This window comes from Peromyscus leucopus, chromosome 12, assembly GCF_004664715.2.
Source record: "Peromyscus leucopus breed LL Stock chromosome 12, UCI_PerLeu_2.1, whole genome shotgun sequence".
Classification (NCBI taxonomy): domain Eukaryota; kingdom Metazoa; phylum Chordata; class Mammalia; order Rodentia; family Cricetidae; genus Peromyscus; species Peromyscus leucopus.
In genome coordinates this window covers 47,627,440-47,648,482 of record NC_051073.1, presented here as the reverse complement: position 1 = coordinate 47,648,482, position 21,043 = coordinate 47,627,440, and the positions used below count along the sequence as shown (strand labels likewise).

The window sequence follows — 21,043 nt, the reverse complement described above, 5'->3', positions numbered from 1 at the left end:
AAATAGATCTCACACCTTTCTCAATGCTAGTAGCTTGAAAATAAAGCAACATATCTGGTATTTCCATGAGAGGATTTTATTAAGAATTTTTCATTTGTAAGCTAAACTACCTCCTCTCAGCTCCACTGTGGCAACCAATCTATTTCAAGATAATTTCATTCCCTGGAGCAAAAAACTAGATGAAGAACTACTAAGTTAAAAGAATGCATTGTGTTAAGAAGCTTAAGTAGTAAACACAGAAATGATTTTGTTCTCAGGAAGAAAAATAAGACCACTCTAACTATGTTCATACAAATACAGATGATAAAACATGTCTATTAACAAAGTGAAATAACAAATTACCTCGTTTGGATTCATTTTGCAATACACAGGTCTGCTCAGATATACACTAGTTTTTTAACTTCATATGAAATTAAAAAAATAATCTAGACATCAGGTCATCTGAAAATGGAGATGATAATGGTACCTGTACTTTATGGAGTTGTTGAAACATGCCCTATAAAGTATGTTTCTTCCATAACCATTTTCATTATCATAATCACCACCATCATCACTTCACTGTTTAGGTACAGTAAAATTAGTTCACTTTCCTCTATTCCTCTGTGATGGAGAAATGCTATTGTATAGAAAGCAATGGTAACACTGAGATTGAAGAAATGAGACAAGAATTATTTTTCAAATATATATGATATAAGCTGCAACTCAAGAGTCATTGTTTTGGCCCTCCAATTTTCATATCTGTACAGAATCATCAAGCGTACTCTTGGCCAGTGTATCATTTTTACCAGAGTACTACTGATAAAAATATCACTTGTTCTGGGTTTGGCACGTTAAAAGAATTTTGCTAATACAGAAATGCTGCATTAAACAACCTTTAATAGATAACTTGCTAGCATTTTGAGTTTGAAGCTCTACTCATTTGTTTTGAGAAATGATTTCTCTGCAAAGCAGCTCTAGCTGTCCTAGAATTCGCTTTTTAGACCAGGCTGGCCTCAAACTCAGAGATCTACCTGTATCTGCCTCCCATATTAGTACTGGGATTAAAGGCATGTGCCACCACTGCCCAGCTAAGATGTACTCTTATGCCATTAATTAAACATACTCCAGAAGTTTATGAGTCTGTTGACAAGCAGAATCTGACTCTGCTAGGTTATTACATTTGCTTAATTTTACCAAGGGGGCGGGGAAACTCCTAAGACATGAGAAGTGATAGCTAGTTCAAAATTCAAAGTCACACCCAATGGCATAGGCCTATAATCTCAGCTACTGAGGAGATTGAGGCAGAATGCTCTCAAGTTCAAGGTCAGTCTGAACAACTCAGTAAGATTTTTTTTTCTAAAATATTAAAAGGAGGAAAATGACAAGTGAAAATTTTCTAAAGGACAATTAAGACATTTTATGATTAGAGTTTATGGTGGTTTGAATAAGTATGTGGCCCCCATAGACTCATGTCTTTGAATGATTGGCTCACAGGGAGTGGCACTATTAGAGGCTGTGGCCTTGTTGGAGTAAGTGTGTTACTGTGGGGGCAAGTTTTGAGATCCTGTAAGTCATGAGCGTACATTTCAAGTCTCCTGTTTCCTAGTTTGAGTTGTCAAGGTGTCTGACCATAGGTAATGGGATCCAGAAAGCCAGCGCATGTACCAGATCCTGATCACACTGCCAGGGGCCCCTCAAACAGACCCAGCTATACAACTGTCTCCCATATGCAGAGGGCATAGTCCGGTCCCATGCAGGTTCCATAGCTGTTGGTCAAAAGTTTGTGAGTTATTATGAGCTTCATTCAGTTGTCTCTGTAGATTTCCTCTTCATGATCTTGACCCCCCTTGTTCATATAATCCCTCTTTCCTCTCTTAGACTGGACTCCTGGAACTCAGCCTGGTGCCTGGGTGTGAATCTCTGCATCTGCTTTCATCAATTACTGGATGAAGGTTCATGTTTTGTCTTTCTGAGTCTAGGTTGCCTCACTCAGGATGACATTTTCTAGTTCCATCCATTTGCCTGGAAATTTCATGATGTCATTGTTTTTCATAGCTGAGTAATACTCATTATGTAAATGTACCACATTTTTTTTTTTAATCCATTGTTCAGTTGAGGGACATCTAGGTTGCTTCTAGGTTCTAGCAGAACTATTTATTAGAATTTAAAACTGAGCTGGCTGGTGGTGACTCACACCTTTAATGCCAGCACTTGGCAGGCAGTGGCAGGTGGGACCTCTGTGGGTTCAAGGCCAACCTGGTCTACACAGCGAGGTCCATGATAGGCTCAAAAGCTACACAGAGAAACCCTTTCTTGAAAAAACAAAACAAACAAACAAACAAACAAACAAAAAGAATTTAAAACTGAGGAGTAGTTATATATCCAGTTTTCTTTTTTCAGGACCTCCTAAGCTATGCATATCCAATGTAGGTACACTGCAAATACTAAAAATGAATTAGTATTTATAGCACGTAGATGTGGTCAGAATATGAAGTAGTCTCCCATAGGCTCATGTATTAGAATACTTGGTTCCCAGCTGGTGGCTCTGTTAGTGAAGGTTATGGAACCTTTAGAAGATGGAGCCTTGCTGGAAGAAGTGGGTCACTGGGTACAAGCCTTGAGGTTTTATTACTCCCCTATTTCCTGACTGCAGATACAGTGTGACTAAGTAGCAGCCTTCTGATCCTCCTTTCTTACCTTCCCTGCCATGATGGAATGTAGCCCCTCAAACTGTAAGCTGGAACAACCCTTTTTAATATTCATTCAACAAATAATGTCACCTATCTCTCTTCATACATCAAAACCTTTGAAGGCAGAACAAGATGTTGCTAAGTAGATTAAGACTGTTCTGCTAACCTAGACTTCTGTCAAGAGGTGGTAAATAGGTTCTTTATGTGGAAGATAACCACACGGTTAACAGAATACTTATATTTGCTAGCACCTCTCTCAGTTTCTCCATGTCTCTCCAATTTTTAAATAAATACTCTGAAATTCAGACCTAGGAAAAATCTTCTCCACCCATATCGACTTCTACAACATTTAGCCTTGAAGCTTTGATTTCTTTGTGTTGCATTCCCAATGTCTTTATTACTAATAAATTTAATAGAATAAACAATATCTCCTAACAGACATCTTGACACAATAGCTGAATAGACACACTCAGTCAATTTTAACCTAGATCAGTCTGACTAGTCATGGACATACTCATGGACAAAAAATAAATACTTCTGATTCTTAACTCTCTCTAAAACTGTAATCAAATTTTGAATTATCTCAATCGTCAATACCATCCTATCCCTCTTCTCTAAGTCTTTCATCAAAACATCTATTAACATTCATAACTTATTTACATGTCTTATATATTATTTCTATCTCTCATTAAAATAAAAACTGTACTTGGGTAGAAATTCACCATTGTATCCTCAGAATCAAGGTAAACCACTTAACTATTCATGAAATATATGATAGATGCATAAACAGTGGGTCACTGATTTGTAATATGAACCCTACACAATATTCTACAGTTCTATAAAAACTTCAATCCCTGCTTTCATTCAGACTGATTTATTTAATATCAAATGTTATGTTAAAACTTGATGTTACTATTCAGTATTGAAGTCAATACTTTTAATTTCTTCTAGAACTAAATCAGCTAATGATACATAACTTTTGTTTTAAAATTGTAAGCAAGCATTATTTCTTTCAAGCCTCTTTCCTGCATTATAAACTGGAGAGACTATCTAGACAAAATGTAAACAGACAGTAATGAAAGCTTACAAGGAGGAAAGATTTTGTGCTAATCCTTAAAAGAATGCGTGAACTGGATTTCATCTTTTAAAAAAATGTATTCCTAATAACATTCTACTTTTCCCAGTAGCACTTATCATAGTTCCCCCAGACTTTAAACCTCTTTCCTGACTAGTTTGTCACCTGCCACAAAACTTAACATTTAACCCAATTAGCAAATGAGAAAATAAGAAAAGTACTGAAAATTCTAACTTAAAAATACAAGGCATGGAATCCTGAGTAAAAATGGTCAAAGTCTTTTTGCTACTGCCTTTGTAACTTCACAAATTACCTTATGTTATACTTTGTAATCTATAATATGGTGATCATATCAACAGCACTGAATTGTTATGAAGATTAAATAGTCCTTAGAACATCCTTTGATTGCCGGGCGGTGGTGGCGCTGAATTGTTATGAAGATTAAATAGTCCTTAGAACATCCTTTGATTGCCGGGCGGTGGTGGCCCATGCCTTTAATCCCAGCACTCGGGAGGCAGAGCCAGGAGGATCTCTGTGAGTTCGAGGCCAGCCTGGGCTACCAAGTGAGTCCCAGGAAAGGCACAAAGCTACACAGAGAAACCCTGTCTCAAAAAACCAAAAAAAAAAAAAAAAAAAACATCCTCTGATGGATGGCAAGTTCTCAAAAGTGTTAGTTGTTATTAGTATCCAACAAAAAAGCAACACAATCTACTGCATTACTTTAAAATGGAAACTAAATGTATAAACGTGAACATCTGGATATTTTAAACAGGGTTTTAAAAAACCAAAGAGATAAAGAGCAATGTCCTAAACACAAACAATTATAAACGACACAGATAATGAAGATCTTCCCCGTCACCATGATGTCCCATGTTGTACAGATTACATTAATGCAATACTGAGGCAGTATATAGGAAATTATTTTTATAGATAATATATAAGTAGGAGATCTAAGAGAAAAACTAAACTCTTAGACTTAACAAAATTTTGGTAAGTAGCTGCTGACTTAAAAGATACAACAAAACGCAGTACCTTTTAGAATAAAAAAAATTCACGAGAAAAGGAAATTCTCACATAAGAAATATTATAATACCTAGGAATACACTTAATTATTAAAGAACTGACAAACTACATAAAATTTCACTGCATCTAAAAGATACCAATGAATACTGTTAATTACCTTAGTATTATCTCTACCTTCTTAATCCTGCAATCTAGAAACTTGGGATCTCTTCTAGACTGTAAAGAAAGATGGCACTTGATGATCTGGGCAGCTTGGGACCTTTCCTATTTGTCAAAATGGGGATGATGCTGGACATGTCAGTATATGTGAAAAATCTTAAGACTATATTCTTACAATTCCATTTACCAATGACTGTACTTAACAGAGCAAACATAATTATTAACAATTAACAATTTACTCTCACAGCAATTAACTAATTTGATAATAGTCTCCAAGACCATTTTATGACCTGATTTTTCGCATCACTACTACCTACTTTCAGCCTTGCTCTCTGGCCACTACTCGGTCAGGCTCTTCCTGGCACACTGTCATATTCCCACTTGACTTTTGTCCACGTTATTCCAAATAATTGGCAGTATCTTCTCCTACAAAGTATAGTTGAGAACTATTGAAAAGTATTTCCTCCAATGCTGTCATTTTGTTTGTTTTTGTTTTGTTTTGGTGAGGCCTATCCTGACCTCTTTTCCTGCCCTGATCACCGTTATGCTAGTTTTTTTTTTCTCTCAGCTTACTATATTTTTTATTACCAGAATGTAAAATCCGATGTCCATAGACTGAGCGTCTAGTGACCAGAACAGTGCCCATCCCAATGAAGATGCTCAAATACTTACTGAATGAACAATCATGTAAAACAGAATACTCTCTGTAAAATTTACAGATTTTACTTTATGAAAAGACCGAAGCAGTGAAAAGCAGTCACAAAGAGAAAGGTGCAAAAAAAGTTGATAAGCCAACTCACTCCACTCTTTATTGATGGTGCATTTCTCATTTATGTAGTGAATTCCAAAAGTACTTTTCTATTTTGACTATTTCCCTTATTAGATGGTTGCTTTTCAGCAGGCCACACTTCCTCGTCTTTGTTCTGAGTGGCAAACCTCGGTCCCTCAGTCCGTTACACATGTTTAAAATGGAATGAATGGATGAATACATAAATGAATAATCTGCTACAAAGTCTTGCATGAGTAACAGCAACACAAGCATCAGTTACCTTTACTTTTATGTTTTAATATGAAAAATAAATCCTGTCTTTAAAAAGTAGTAATGCGCCAAAAAAAAAAAAAAAGTTTCCCGAGTTCACAAAACCTTTCAGACCAATTTCTTAGTCAAATGGGCATGCACCCCATTCTACAACCTAGCTTAACTCGTTAAGCAGAAATCCTCTGAACCAGTGGCTGATTCACTTCGTTATACATCCATGCACAACGTGACCTCTGATGCAAAAAAAAAAAATAAGTAAATCTCAACAGTGCCACTGAAATACGCAAACCAATCCATCAGGCCGGACGCGACCAGACACCTTCGCCTATAGAAATCAACGCTGATGAGAGAACACGCTCGGAAGCAGCGCCGGCCCGGGTGCTCTCCGGAGGGAGTCTGACAAATTCCATTGTCCGGCCCTGACTAACGGGCCACGGCACCGCGGCGGCCACGGGTTGCTTCAGTGGTCTCTGGACTCAGGGGCCCGGAGGCTGGAGAGCCTGGGGGCCCCCTCCCCCGCCCCCATGCAAACCTAAGTCACAAAGACCCTGCTCCGAGCTCCTCACCGTGCTAGACTAGGGGGAGGCCACCGCGTCCCTCGCAGCGGCCGACGCGCACGCGACCACCAGGCGCCCCCCACCCCGCGCCCCGCAGCGCCCAGGCCGAGGACGCCCACGGAAGCGGAGCCCACGGCGCGCACTGAATGCCCGCGCGCGCCTCCGGAGCAGCCCCGCCACGGGTCGGGCCGCAATCGCGCGCGCGTCTCGCGAGATCCCGCGTGCCCCGCGGACCTCCCGCGGAAAACCTCGCGGCCCCTCGGCCGGCCGCAGAAGCGGGGCTGCTGCGGGGGTCCCGGCCACCTTCCCGCTCCCGCCAGCGCCTCCACCAACCCCTTCGGCCCACCCCGCCAATCACAGGCCGCAGTCCCGGAGGCGGCCTAGAGACTTCCGGAGGCCGACCGGAACCGGAAGCCGACCGGGCGGGAGGGGCGGGGCCTTAAAAGAAATTAAAAAAAAGCGCGGCCTCAGCTGGAGGTTGTGGCGGCGGCGGGTGGCTGTGGCCGCTGACAGCACGGCGCGTCGGGATGGACTCCACCGCTTGCTTGAAGTCCTTGCTCCTGAGCATCAGTCAGTACAAGGCCGTTAAGTCGGAGGCGAACTCCACTCAGCTCCTGAGGCACTTGGAGGTAAGGGGTGTCGGGGAGCGAGTGGGTGCTTCCCTTGACTCATCCTGCGTCCCGGTGGGGCCGGCGAGTGGTGGCCTGGCCCAGGACAGCCCTGCAGCCCCATCGCTGTCCTTGCACTGGTGACGGCGGCTGGGTGTGCGTGTTCGGGTGGGTGCCGAGAGGGGGACGGTAGCCTGCCCCGGACCGGGAGGAGGACTGCCCAGGTCCCGAAGATCCCCAGGTGTAGGCTGTTTCTGGCCGGAGTGTGTGTGTGAGGAGATCCACAGGTTTGGGCTCTGTTTCTGACTGCGGTGCTGGGGCCACTTTTTCTTCCCCACAACTGGGCTCGCGTGTGTGTCTTTTATTGGTCTTTCTTGTAGGTGCCTGTCTTCTATGGGCAATTTGTTTTCTTTTTTGAACATTGACTGGTTTCATTCACCCAATGTATATTCAGGTTGCACGTACTACCAGGACTTGTTCTTTTATGTTATGTGTAATAACGTTTATATAAGTGTACCACGGGTTATGTACATTTACCTGTGATTAGACATTTGGATATTTTTTCCAGGTCTGGATGGAATTGTAAATAAGTGCATTCTAATCATACGTTTTTATTTGATTTATTTTATCACCTATTTGTTTCTTATACACCTACCAGTAGAGCTGTCGGGTTATAAGAAAGGCCTGTGTTCCCTTTTTTGTTGGGTTTTTTTTTTTTTTTTCATTTAATTATGTGTGATGCATGTGCATGTGAGTACAGGACCTTCAGAAGGCAGAAGTCCCTGCAACTGGACTTACAGGCAGCTATGAGCTGCTTGATGTCGGTGCTGGGACTCAAACTCAGGTCCTCTGGAAAAAAAAAAATAGTACATTCTCCTATCTGCTGAGCCATCTAGTCCACATCCACCTTTATTTCATATTGCTGAAAACAGTTTTCAAAGACAAAAAGACTGTAGCGTTTTACTTACTAGCAATTATAAGCAACACTTGCGCACATGCATTCTATTAAAACGCATATACCATATCCTTTAGATGAGAGGCAAGGTTTCTTTGTGTAGCTTCAGAGCCTGTCCTGGAACTCACTAGTAGACCAGGCTGGCCTCGAACTCAGAGATCTGCCTGCCTCTGCCTCCTAAGTACTGGGATTAAAGGCATGCGCCACCACCACTCAGCAAAGGAAAACATTTAATTGGCGTGGATTGCTTACAGTTTAGAGGTTCAGTCCATTATCATCATGGTGGGAAACAAGGCAGCATGCAGGCAGACCTGGTGCTGGAGAACCTGAGAGTTCTTACTTGACCCACAGGCAACAGCAAGTGGTCTGAGATACAGGCCTGGCTTGAGCATATATGAGACCTCAAGGCCCGCCCCCACAGTACCACACTTCCTCCAACAAGGCCATACCTACTCCAACAAAGCCACACCTCTTAATAGTGCCATTCCCTATGAGTTTTTGGGGGCCAATTACATTGAAACTACCAAAGTTCATTTTTAGTCTGTGTTCAGTATAGTATAGTATAGATAATTATAAATGTTAGTCATAAGTTCACTAATATATGAAAGAAGTAATAGTATATTGTAAGGCTGTATAATAAGTAAAACTTAGGTCACCTAAGTGGCTTAGGGAAACATTTCTGGAAAAGGTAAACTTAAACTGAAATCTAGATAATTCAGCTGGAGGAGAGAGCCTGTATGTGGGGAGAGAGAACAGCAGGTGTGAATTTTCTAAATTGGGGGAGAAAGGGTTAATTAGCACTTCAGAAAAATGGTTTATTTGAAATGGAGAAGAAATAGAAAATTGCCAGCACTTAACACATTTGCTTCCTATTTTATAGGTAGTTTCTGGACAAAAGCTGACCCGACTGTTTACATCACACCAGATATTGCCAAGTGAATGTTTGAGTTGCCTCGTAGAACTTCTTGAAGACCCAAACATAAATGCTTCACTGATCTTAAGTATTATCAGTTTGCTGTCTCAACTGGGTAATGTGTTCATACTTTTTTTTCTTTTTGAGTTTGGAAGACTATGAACTTAATTTTTTTTAAGATTGATTTATTTATGTATGTATATAAGTGCTTTACCTGCATGTACACCTGCACGCCAGAAGAGGGCATCAGATCCTGCTATAGATGGCTGTGAGCCAGCATGTGGTTACTGGGAATTGAACTCAGGACCTCTGGATGAGCAGCCAGTGCTCTTAACTGCTGAGCCATCTCTCCAGCCTTGAACTTTATATTTTTAAAGGACAGATAGAATTATAGAATTTCTTCAAGAATGATTTACTTTCAAAAGATTTCTTCATTGTAGAATCTTTTAGCGTTAGTCTTACGGTCCTCTCAAAGAAGTCCCTGAGTATATACATATATATAGGCACACACATGTATATGAATATATAAATATCATGTCTTAAAGGCTTCCATGTTCTATAGAAAAGGATGTATTTGGGAAAATGACATTCTATTGAATTTCAACAAAAAGCCACATAAACATAATGCCAATGTTAAAGACAACAATCAAGAAAACATAACTACCAAAGAATCATCCTTCTGTGGTAGACTACATTGAACTTAGAACCAAATGTAAACTATAATTGCTTTTTCTATTCCTTCCCTTTATGTTTCGTTTTTAAATATTCATCTATTAGTAATTTTTTACCTTGATTTGTATATGCACAGAGGTGTTGGATATTTTTATATATGGTTATAATCAGGTATGCTTAGTAATAGAGAAGTATTAGCAGAGAGCGGCATTGCATTGTTCAGTAGAACAATCAAAGTATTATTAGTGCTAGAAATATTCTGAGTTTGTATTATCCCTTAGAGTCGCCTCTTGCCATATAAGCTTGTTAAACATTTGAAGTCTGAGGAGCTGAATCTAATTCTGATTAAATTTAATTTAAATAATTACACATTGACTAGTAGCTGTCATATTAGATAACACAAATAAGAGTAAAATATCCTGAGGTGTTATTCCTTATCCCAGCTGTCTTTATCGTTTCTACCTTTAGGGATACAATCATAATTAATGGTTTGATATGTATCTTTCTGATTTAAATTATATATTTTTAAGTAATAGGCTTTATATTTTAAGTCTTTGGATTTATAAAAGAAGTTAAAATGATAATCTGATTGCATCTGTATAATCCAGGCTGATCTGGAACTCAAAATTTTCTTTTCTTACTCTCCTTAGTATAGATTACAGGCATATACCACCAACCTCGGTTGTTATATTGTTTTAACAGCCAAGTTTCTACACATTTGTAAAAAAAGGTTTTTTCCTTTGTTATTAATTCTATGAGAAAAATTATTTGTACTTTGAAATTGGTTAGCATTAATTAAAAAAAAAAGTCTGTCTTGGCCAGCTATGGTGGCTTAATTTTGTAACCTCAGGATTCCTAAGGCTGAGACAGGAGGAACTGCCATGTGTTCCAGGCCAGTCTGGGCTGCAGAGTGAAATCCTCATTTAAAAACTCAAAACCAAACAGCTATCTCATGTTTTATCTTCTTTAAAAATAACATTATATGACATAAAATTATTTAGCTATTGTGGAATGATTTCTGCATGTAAAAGTGATGTATTTTATGCCATTTTATTTTAACTTTCAGCTGTAGATACTGAAACCAGAGACTGTCTTCAGAGTATATACAATCTGAATAGTGTGCTGGCAGGAGTGGTATGTCGGAACAGCACTTGCCACAATGATTCAGTGTTTTTACAGGTATACAGCTCCTCACAGTATATTGCTACCTGTTTTCCCTTCTTTGTTCTCAGATATGAACTGGTAAGATGTAGTAGGCTTTCTTGGACCACCAGCCTGCAAATCTTGATACAGAGACATTACTAATTATAAATGATCAGCCTTAGCTTTAAGCTTGTTTCTAGCTACCTTTTTTTCTTTAACTTAAATTTAACCCGTTTCTATTAATCTATGTGCTTCCCTGAGGCTCATTTACCTCATCTACATACTATCCATCCTGCTTTCCAGCTTCCTTCAAGGCTGACTGGCTGGTCGCCTGGTGGGCTGGCCCCCTGGCTAGCTGGCTAGCTGGCCAACTGACTCCCTTTTTCTCTCTGCCCACCAGCCCTGCCTATACCTCCTCCACTTAGCTATTGACCATTCAGCTTTTTATTAGACCAATCAGGTCCCTTAGGCAGGCAAGGTAAAGCGTTAACACATCTTTACACAGTTAAATAAATGCAGCATAAACAAAAGCAAGGCACCTTTACATAGTTAAACAACCATTCTGCAACACAGACAACACATCTCTGCATAGTTAAACAAATATTCTATTCCACAACAGTAAGACCTTTTATTCCTAAGTTACAGTTTGTATGATGACATGACATCATCAGGCTTAGTTCTTATTAGGAGCTAATTGGACACATGCAGACTATGTAAATATTTCTGAAGAAGGGAACAGTGAAAACCAGATCTGTATCATCACCACTTTAACCTATAATACTATAACTTAAGGACACAGATGTATACATTTTGAAATGCAAACTTAAAATTATAATTTGGATTGGTATATAGTCTCAGGCTGTTAAAGAAACATCTTACAAAATTTAAAGCTATGATTTATACTTGTGTAGCATAATTTGAAAACTCTTGCACCCATCATTTTATTGAATCTAAAATGTAATCAGCTGCAAGAAAGAAAAACATGACCAATTAAACTGACATGCACATGTAGAGGGAAGAAGATATCCTCGAATTAATTCAACCCACACTCAAGTTTAATGTAAGTAAGTGAACAAGGCAGATGACTGGGCAGATTTGGTTACTACAGCTGAATACTTGGGAGTAGTTCATTTAATAAGGAAAAAGGTGTATTTATCTGTTAGGTTTGATGGTACAAGGACATGCTATCTATAAGAACTTAGATCTGGCAAAGGGTCTTCTGGCTATAATCATGGCAAATAGGAAAGTAAGGAACATGATCTTATCTCAGATAAGACAAGAGAGATACTGGAACCAAGCTTCTTCCTTTTATAACTTTTCTCTCTTGAGAACTATCAACAGGATCACATAGGAAGTACATCATACCTCCAGTGACCTAAGAACCTCCATTCAAGCCCTGACTTCTTGAGTCTCTGCCACCTCCCAGTACACCATCCTGAGAAACTAAAGCTTAATCACAGAACCCACCCTGAGTGGACACAATTAGGTGCCACTCAAACCATAACAGTGACAAGCCATGAGATAAAATATGTAGAATTGGATAAATTAAGACATGACTCCCAAGGTTCCTAGTAGTCCCATTACTTAGTATATATATTTTAAAATAAAATTAAAGTTAAGAAATGGCATGGCTCTTGCTCTAGTGTTTGGTTCCTAAAATGATGCACCCAAAATACTTAGAATAGTCCATTTTAATGAGTAGGCAATATGTTTTCATGTGTATACTCACAATTATTTTCTTATTCTCAGTGCATTCAACTCCTGCAGAGGTTAACATATAATGTCAAATTTTTCCATTCTGGTGCTCATATAGACGACTTAATTACATTCCTGATTGGTCATATGTAAGTATGCAGCAAAACATTTAATTGGATAATTTATTGGTTTATTTTTAAACTAAAACTAGATATAGATCATTTCTCCTTAGATAATGTTTTCTAGCTTTAAAAAAACAAAAAAATGATTTATTCATTTATTTTTATGTGTATGTGTTGCACCTGAGTACATGTTTGTGGTACACCATGTATGTGCAGGTGCCTGTGGAGGACAAATGTGGGCTTCAGATCCTCTAGAGCTGAAGTGCAGGGAGTTGTGTGCTGTTCTGTGTGGGTGCTGGGAGCTGAGCCCCAGTCCTCTAAAAGAGCAGTAAGTGCCCTTGCACCAGACTCCTCTTACCAACCCCAGCCCCATAGCTTTGTAAACTCAGATCACTGTTTCCTCCATTTGGGTGAGTTTAAGGGCTGAGTATCATAAAAGAGGTTTAATATTCACATGTAAGATTTAACAGATTGATTTAACAAGAAAAAAAATTAATCAAGGTAAACATTGTATGCTCTTTATAGGTGAACTTCATAAAATTTCATGATTATTCTGACAGTTATTTCTGTATTTCTGTAGCACAGTTGAATAGGATAATTTGGTTTCAAATGTAAACGAAATAGTCAGTATTACTCAGAATTTGATAGTGTTATTTTTACATGTAAGAAAGAACTTAAGCATATTTACTACTCTTTGATTTTGACTAATTAGAGTGAACACCATGCTTTCTGTCTTTACAACAGTCAGTCTTCTGAAGATGAGTTAACAATGCCTTGTCTAGGACTATTGGCAAATCTTTGTCGGCACAATCTTTCTGTTCAAACACAAATAAAAACTCTGGTAAGTTGAGGGTTTGAGGTGTGTGTGTGTGTGTGTGTGTGTGTGTGTGTGTGTGTGTGTGTAAGGTTGTTCCAAAGTTCTTCCAAGTTTTTCTCTTTTTTTTTTTTATTTCTGGTGCTGAGTGTGGAACCTAGGGCCTTACACATGCCATTTGTGTACCTTTACTAAAAAAGAAAACTTTCTCCTAGATTCTGTGTATATCAAATAGTCTTTTAATTTCTACTTATCTGTGTTGTAAAATGTCCCTTTAAAAAGTAATAATAATTTCCCTTTTAAAGATAATAACCATGTGTTGAAAAGTTCATAATAATTAATAAGTTTGTCCACTGTGTACAGTTGTATTTTGTTTTAATCAAAACATAGGGCTTTTTTCCCCGTCCAGTTCATTTTCTTTTCTCCTACAGAGTAATGTGAAATCCTTTTATCGAACTCTCATAAGCTTCCTAGCACACAGCAGTTTGACTGTGGTTGTGTTTGCACTTTCAATATTATCCAGTTTAACGCTAAATGAAGAAGTGGGAGAAAAGGTAATTTTTTTCTATTTTGAAATTAATATTGAGTCCCTGGTGTTTAACATTTTTAAAACGTTAAGATGTCAACTTATAGTTTCTTATGTATAATAAACTTTTCCCAATTTTTCAAAGCTATTTCATGCTCGAAACATTCATCAGACTTTCCAACTAATATTTAACATTCTCATAAATGGTGACGGTACCCTAACACGAAAGTACTCGGTCGACCTACTCATGGATCTCCTTAAAAATCCTAAAATTGCTGATTATCTTACCAGGTATGTTATTTATCAATAAGACATCTTTTTTTTTTTTTTTTTAATTTTCAATTTTGTGTATATGAGTGTGGTGCCAGCATGTGTTTATGTGCACCACATTTGTGCCTGGTGCCTGTGAAAACCAGAAGAGGACCTTGGATTACTGGAACTGGTGGTTGTGAGCTACCCAATATGGGTGCTGAGAACTGACCCCCTGCTCCTTTGGAAGAGTAATACTCACCCTTAACCTCTGAGTCATCTCTCCAGACCTTTACTTTAGCATCTTAATTTTATTTTCTCAATGCTTAAATTGTGTTGGGATCTTAAGAAATTGGTTCAAATAATTAGTGACTCATCTCCAAATAAGAAAACATTTATTGAGCACCTACATTGTCCAAGCAGTGAGAAACAAAGGAGTCCTTGCAGCAGCAGGGTGTTAAATAATTCCTGGTTTTCTGTGAACAAAATAGACCTAAGGACTAGGGCAAAATTAATCTTGGGTAGCTGAACTTCTGCTAAACAAGACACATTCACTTCAGCATTTCATCTTTTCCTAAACATATGTGATGCAAATGGGTATCAAGTCAGTGTCATAGATAATGGCATCATTTCCTTCAGAGTACCTTCCCTTTACCTGGCCTATTTTCATCTGTTGTGAGTGTCAGAATATCCATGTGTATCTCTTCTGGTTGTGACGTAATGCCTACTTAAAAGCTTTATAGTAAATTGAAATTATCTTTTGGATATTCTCTCAGGAGACAGAAAGATGACCATCTGTAGCATCAGTGTGAGATGACTTAATACTCCTTTTAGTCTCTCAGTTGCGTTCTCTCCTTCACCCTTCTGTACAGAGTGGTTCCCCAAGAACCATGTCCAGCTTGTCTTGTCTCATGACCATACCATTTGTTATGACCTCAATCCTGAATCTGTTTCAGTGTCTAACAATGTTGGGTTTCTAACCAGATACGAGAAAATCCCACAGTTTTACCTGGGCCAGACCCCTTTTCTTTATTCTGTCACTTCTCTTGACTCCTACAATGTCTCATTCAAATATGCATTTCTTTATTTTGCTACCTTTCATGCACAAGCTCACTTTATCTTTATTTCAGATACAGGGAAAACAAACTAAGAATGCCATCTGCTTAGAGCTCCTCCTTATTTGCATGCCTAGACATACTTGTTTCTACACATTCTTTCTTAGTTTTGTCCTGATTTTATTACACTGTGCTGTAAACCTCATTCTGTCATCTTCAGCAGAAGAGATTTCCTTTCCATTCAGTGCTTCCTATTCAGTTGTCACTTCTTTTTACCTATACATGTGTTCAAGCATTAACTTGTCTTTCAACCATTATGTTTCTTTGATAGTGTTCAAGGTAGATACCCAAATCTAAGCTCTGGCCACGTAGCAGCTTTATTTCTTGACCCTTGCAGTGCTAGACAATGGCTGGAAGCTTCAGCTAAAAGTCGGCACCTCAAATCATGGTGGTAAACAACCAGTCAACCATAATGTACTGTGTTGCTATGTTCTGATAAGTCAAAAGATTGGGTGGTAGAAAATACATTTTTCACATGTAGTTTAAATTGAGATGAGTTTATTGCTATAAAACTATGTCATAAATCAAGGAATATCTATGTAAACATTGTAAGCACATTTGGTGTATGAATTTTTCTTAAGATTTATTTATTTATTATATACAGAGGAAGGTGCCAGATCTCATTACAAATGGTTGTGAGCCGCCATGTGGGTGCTGGGAATTGAGCTCAGGACCTCTGGAAGAGCATTCGGTGCTCTTAACCTCTGAGCCATCTCTCCAGCCCGTATGAATATTTTTTATTTGAGAATTTCATGTATGTATATAATATATGTTGATCAAATCTACCCCCTTTCCTTTGCCTACAATTCTTCTCCCTTTGTCACTTCATATATACCTTTAAACCTAGGTATGAACACTTCTCTTCATGTCTTAATCAAGTACTAGGGCTTCTAAATGCGAAAGACGCTGATTCTTCTTCAAAGGTATGTAAAAGCATGACATTTTGTTTGAGACTTTTAAAGACTAAAATGTACAGGAAAATCTTAAGTTTACTGCTCTGCAGATTTAGAATCTGCTCATACTCATGTAACCAGTATTGAAATCAGAATGAGAGCATTACAAAGTGGAAGCTACTTTAAATTTTTCTTTTAGAATATTTTCTTTAAAATTGTAGGGCATTTTTAGTGTTGTCATATGTTTTGTCTGTTAAAGCCCAATGAAGTTGGTATTTAATGAAGACTTTACATTGCACAGGTTTTAGAATTACTTCTTGCATTCTGTGCAGTGGCTCAGCTGCGCCATGTGCTCAGTCAGATGATGTTTGAACAGTCTTCATCTGGCAACAACATTCTGGGAAGTCGTCCTAAGAGCTTAGAACCCACTGTGGCTTTACTTCGTTGGTTAAGCCAACCTTTGGATGGATCTGAAAACTGTTCTGTTTTAGCACTGGAGTTGTTCAAGGAAATCTTTGAGGTAATGAAATAATTGACAAATGGACTTTTCTACTTTCATGATGCTCACTTAACAGTTTGTTTTATAACACATTTGTGTAAGTTCCAATTGTTCACACATGGGATAAAATTGACAGTTACAAACCAGACTGTCTATAATACAACTACTGAGGGTTTTTCCTGCAAAGTTACATGTGTTATTATTTCCTTTGTTTATACTGAATGCTTTGTATGTAGTTTCTTACATACATACATACATACATACATACAGTTTCTTTTTTGTGTGTGTGTGTGTGTGTGTGATATATATTTTTTATTTTACAATATCATTCAGTTCTACATATCCGTCATGGGTTCCCCTATTCTCCCCCCTCCCACGCCCTCCCCTTACCCCCAGCCCACCCTCCATTCCCACCTCCTCCAGGACAAGTCCTACATACAGTTTCTTAAACTATGTAATTTATTACACAGTATTTATATGGTTTCTTATTGTGTGCTTTGGTTGTTTTCTCTATGTCACATTTCGTCTGCTGCCTTTTATTAATTCTGTAAAATATTGGTCCTAATTAGTGAAATAAGGCAGCATGCAGATACAATGCACTTAGTAGAATGAAGACAAATAATCTTGATCTGTAGATTATGCTACTAGGCAATTTAGCATTATCTGCTGTTCACCTGCTTTAATACTCATTCAGCCTGTCCAGTCTGCAAAATTATTTTTTAATCTCATAATTGGATCCTATGCACAAATATGTATATGAGTGATCAAGTCTATTCATTAAAATTTATGTATAAACTGCATTTTTTTTCTTGGTCCTGACTGATTTTAGCATGTATAAAACAATTGAAATTATTTGTGGTTTTACACTATTAAAGTTGGTCTCTTATTATTTAATTACATTTAGCAAATTCAGGTATTGTCATTAAATATTAAACATACTTAGAATATTATTTAAATCATGGAATCCTTAAAATGCATTTTTTATAATGTTATGTCTTCATTTGTGGAATGAAGCCAGACTAAGTCTGAAAACTGGCTAAAATTGTAAATTGTTGTTTTAAAATAGAAGACTTGAATAAATGGAATATTGAAATAAATGTTAAAAATTTAAAGAATATGTTATAGTTTAGTAAAGACTGTTTTATGTTATGTGTTCCATCTTTATTTTCAATTATTCTTGATGGTAAATTTTCTAGGATGTCATTGATACTGGTAACTGTTCCTCAACTGACCGTTTTGTGACCCTTCTGCTGCCTACAATCCTTGATCAGCTTCAGTTCACTGAACAAAATCTTGATGAGGCCCTAATAAGAAAAAAATGTGAAAGGATGGTCAAAGCCATTGAAATTTTATTAAATATCCTTTACCATAATGTAAATGAAAAGTATAAAACCTCCAATTTTGTCTCTATTTGTAATATAATTTCTCATGTAGTATCAGAAATATTGTACCAAGGGACTGGGGAGATAGCTTAGCCAGTAAAATGATTCCCTTGAGAGCATGCAGACTTGATTTCAGTCCCCAGCAACCATATGAAAATGTCAGGCAAGTGTGATTGTGTGGGCTTGTAATCATAGGCCTGGATAAGCAGAAACAAGCCTAGGGTTTGCTGGCCAGCCATCTACCTAATGGGTGACCTACTGTCCATGAGAAACCCTGCTCAAAGTAGACAGACTGTGGTTCTGAGAATGACACCCTAGGTTGTGCTTTGGCCTCCATATGCGTATGCACACATGTGTATGCACACCTGCACACAAGCATGTAGGAATATGCACTTACATAGCCAGAGAAAGGATATTGAACTGAAAATTAAAGTTTCAAGGACACCTGAAAAATTTTTTCCAGTTTGCTTTTTCTGTATTTAATTTATGTTTAAGTACTTTAAGAACTCATTATTTTCTTCTAGATACATCTTTGAGTATATGTATGCATGGGTCCACTACAGAGGATCAAACCAAGCACCTCAGTAGTAGGTCAGCCCTTCTACTATTGAGCTACATTCCCAACCTGATAAGAACCCATGTCCTTAAGACATGGCCATTTTTAAATTACAGTTTGAGCTTTGAAGGTGTATGCTGAGTTGGCTCCTCATAACTCTCCTGCAATTTTAATGCCTGTTGCTGCTCCTATGAGTCTTTGGTTGCTGTATTGGTCCATAAGCAAATACTGATATAGTTTTCTTGATTTTAGCCCCCATTTTCTGTGTTTGTGATTGTTTTATCTACTCCTGTGTTTCTTACATGTAGCCAAGGTCAAAAATCACTGCTGTAGAGGCATGCAATTGCTCTGTTTAACCTTAAAGGTGTTTCATAACTTGGCCCTTTTTTCTGATACGCATAGTAATTTATTAAGTATGAGAATATAACTCCCCCATAATTCATCCAGTGTTTATTGAAACATTTTCATCACTGCTAACTAATTAAATAAATAAATATCCAGTGAAGAAATATCCTTTTTCTGGTTTTACCATGCGTCAAATACTTCTGTGAGTCTATCTCTTACTATTTACTTAATACTTTTTAAGTTCTGCTTTTCTAACATGTCTTAGTGCAATTAAAATAATTACACTGGATTGCAGTAATGTCTAAGTTGTTTGAAATTATTCTAAATGTTACAAGTTATATATAGCTACACACTGTATACAAAGTATTTAGATTTCTGTGTACCTTAACCAAACTTAACCTCTGTGTGGAGATGACACTCTGAAAATGCACATTGTAAAAGTATTGACTACTATAAAGTGTACCACACTGATAGAACAACAGTTTACATACGGCAAGATTGACCTGGGATTTGGAACAAAGGTGGCAGATTCTGAATTGTGGTAAGTATTTCAAGTCCAAAATGCATACTGGCTAAAGGCAGTAAAAGTTATAAAATATAGTTATCCTATTCAAGGATCTTCCTAACTATGTTACATTAACTCAAAGGATAGCTGGAAATTGTTAAATTTTGAATTAAAAATTCAATTTATGGATCGCATACTTCTGAAAGGTTTTGACATCTGCAGTTTATATTTCATTAGGACTTTTTTTTTCTCTGCATGCATATGAAAGAGAAGTTACAGATTCTGAACATTTCTCTTCTGAAACTTCCTTTTGACATTGCCTTGGTAATTTAATTTTTGCTTCATTTAATCTTACATTTTTAAAGAGAAAAGCATGACAAAATGGATGGTTTCATTACCAGAAAGCCAATCCCTGCTGAAAGCTTCTTAATAACAAAGACAACTTCTCTCTTCTCCTTCATACATCAGAGCTTTGGTTAAAGGTGGATGCTCACAGAGTAATGAGCAGTTTATTTATGCCCACTCCCTCTTGTGAGCAACTTTTCCTAATGAATATTTATTGAAACCTGATAAGTGCCAAACCCTATCATTTGTTCCCATTTCTGTAAATAACTGTCAGCAGTTGTATTCTTGAAGAACAAGAATTACCTTTTCACTTTTAATTTTTTTGGGTGTGTGTGTGTGTGTGTGTGTGTGTGTGTGTGTGTGTGTGTGTGTGTGTGTATATGGTCACTTGGCCACAGCATAGGTGGATATCAGGACAACCTGTGGGAGTTGGGCTTTCTCCTTCCACTATGTAGGTCCTGTGGATTGAGCTTGGGTCACCAGGCTTGGTGGGAAGACCCTTACCCACTGGACCATCTCACTAGTCCTCCTTTAAACATTTCACTCCCTTTCATATGCAAAGTAAAGTGAGTGCATGGTCTTGTATAATTCATTCTCTATGTAATAGGTTTTCTTTTCTTTTTGTTTTTAATTTTAGACAAAGTTGATTTTAGAAACAGTTGCTAAGAATGAAATGAGCCATGTTCTAAATGCTTGTACTTAATTCAGCAGAAATTTGAACCATATTGGTATTTAAGAGTAGATAACAGTCTGAAACTTATATTCAGTACTAGTTCTTTCTGGATTTTTAGTACTAAAAATACTAATTTTTAAAATATTTTAACTCTTAGAAGTAATACTGTAATCTTCCTGTTTTAAAAACAAATTTGTTAGATTTTTCATTTACTTTAGAAGTATAGACAAAAATATGCTAATTTTTTAGTTATCTAATTTAAATGTGACTTATTTTTAAAGCAAACTTGCTGCTGATGTAATTTTGAAGACTCTTAATTTGATGAACAAACTAAAACATTTGGTTCCTGGTATGGAAGTAAGCTTCTACAAAATCCTTCAGGTAACTTCAAACTTTTCACACATCTAATTATCATATGATTCTTTGTATGCATGTGTATATATATGATGTATATTTACGTAGTCTTGTGGTACGTATATGTATAGATACATGTGTGGGCATGCATGTGGAA

At 37.6% G+C, this 21,043-nt stretch overlaps 2 protein-coding genes across 5 annotated transcripts in view; one reads left to right on the top strand and one right to left on the bottom strand.

Moving 5' to 3' along the window:
* The window catches only part of Dzip3 (DAZ interacting zinc finger protein 3), a 30,979-nt gene extending 24,263 nt beyond the window's left edge, over positions 1–6,716 (bottom strand). Inside the window, exons 1-2 of one of the 4 annotated variants that reach the window (XM_037209728.1) lie at positions 5,727–6,525; positions 4,925–4,983 (exon numbers count right to left, since the gene is read on the bottom strand). The gene's annotated coding sequence lies outside the window, so the exon portion shown is untranslated. The other 3 variants (XM_028867465.2, XM_037209726.1, XM_037209727.1) reach the window with 3 other exon arrangements.
* A 164-nt stretch (positions 6,717–6,880) lies between these two features.
* Positions 6,881–21,043, top strand: part of Cip2a (cellular inhibitor of PP2A) — a 30,233-nt gene continuing 16,070 nt past the window's right edge. The window contains exons 1-12 of the mRNA XM_028867463.2: positions 6,881–7,151; positions 8,966–9,113; positions 10,737–10,849; positions 12,563–12,657; positions 13,375–13,471; positions 13,876–13,998; positions 14,116–14,261; positions 16,182–16,257; positions 16,529–16,747; positions 17,923–18,082; positions 19,409–19,550; positions 20,814–20,913. Of these exons, the coding sequence (XP_028723296.1) occupies positions 7,050–7,151; positions 8,966–9,113; positions 10,737–10,849; positions 12,563–12,657; positions 13,375–13,471; positions 13,876–13,998; positions 14,116–14,261; positions 16,182–16,257; positions 16,529–16,747; positions 17,923–18,082; positions 19,409–19,550; positions 20,814–20,913 (1,521 nt within the window). The 5' untranslated portion in view covers positions 6,881–7,049. The remainder of the gene's footprint in view (positions 7,152–8,965; positions 9,114–10,736; positions 10,850–12,562; positions 12,658–13,374; positions 13,472–13,875; positions 13,999–14,115; positions 14,262–16,181; positions 16,258–16,528; positions 16,748–17,922; positions 18,083–19,408; positions 19,551–20,813; positions 20,914–21,043) is intronic.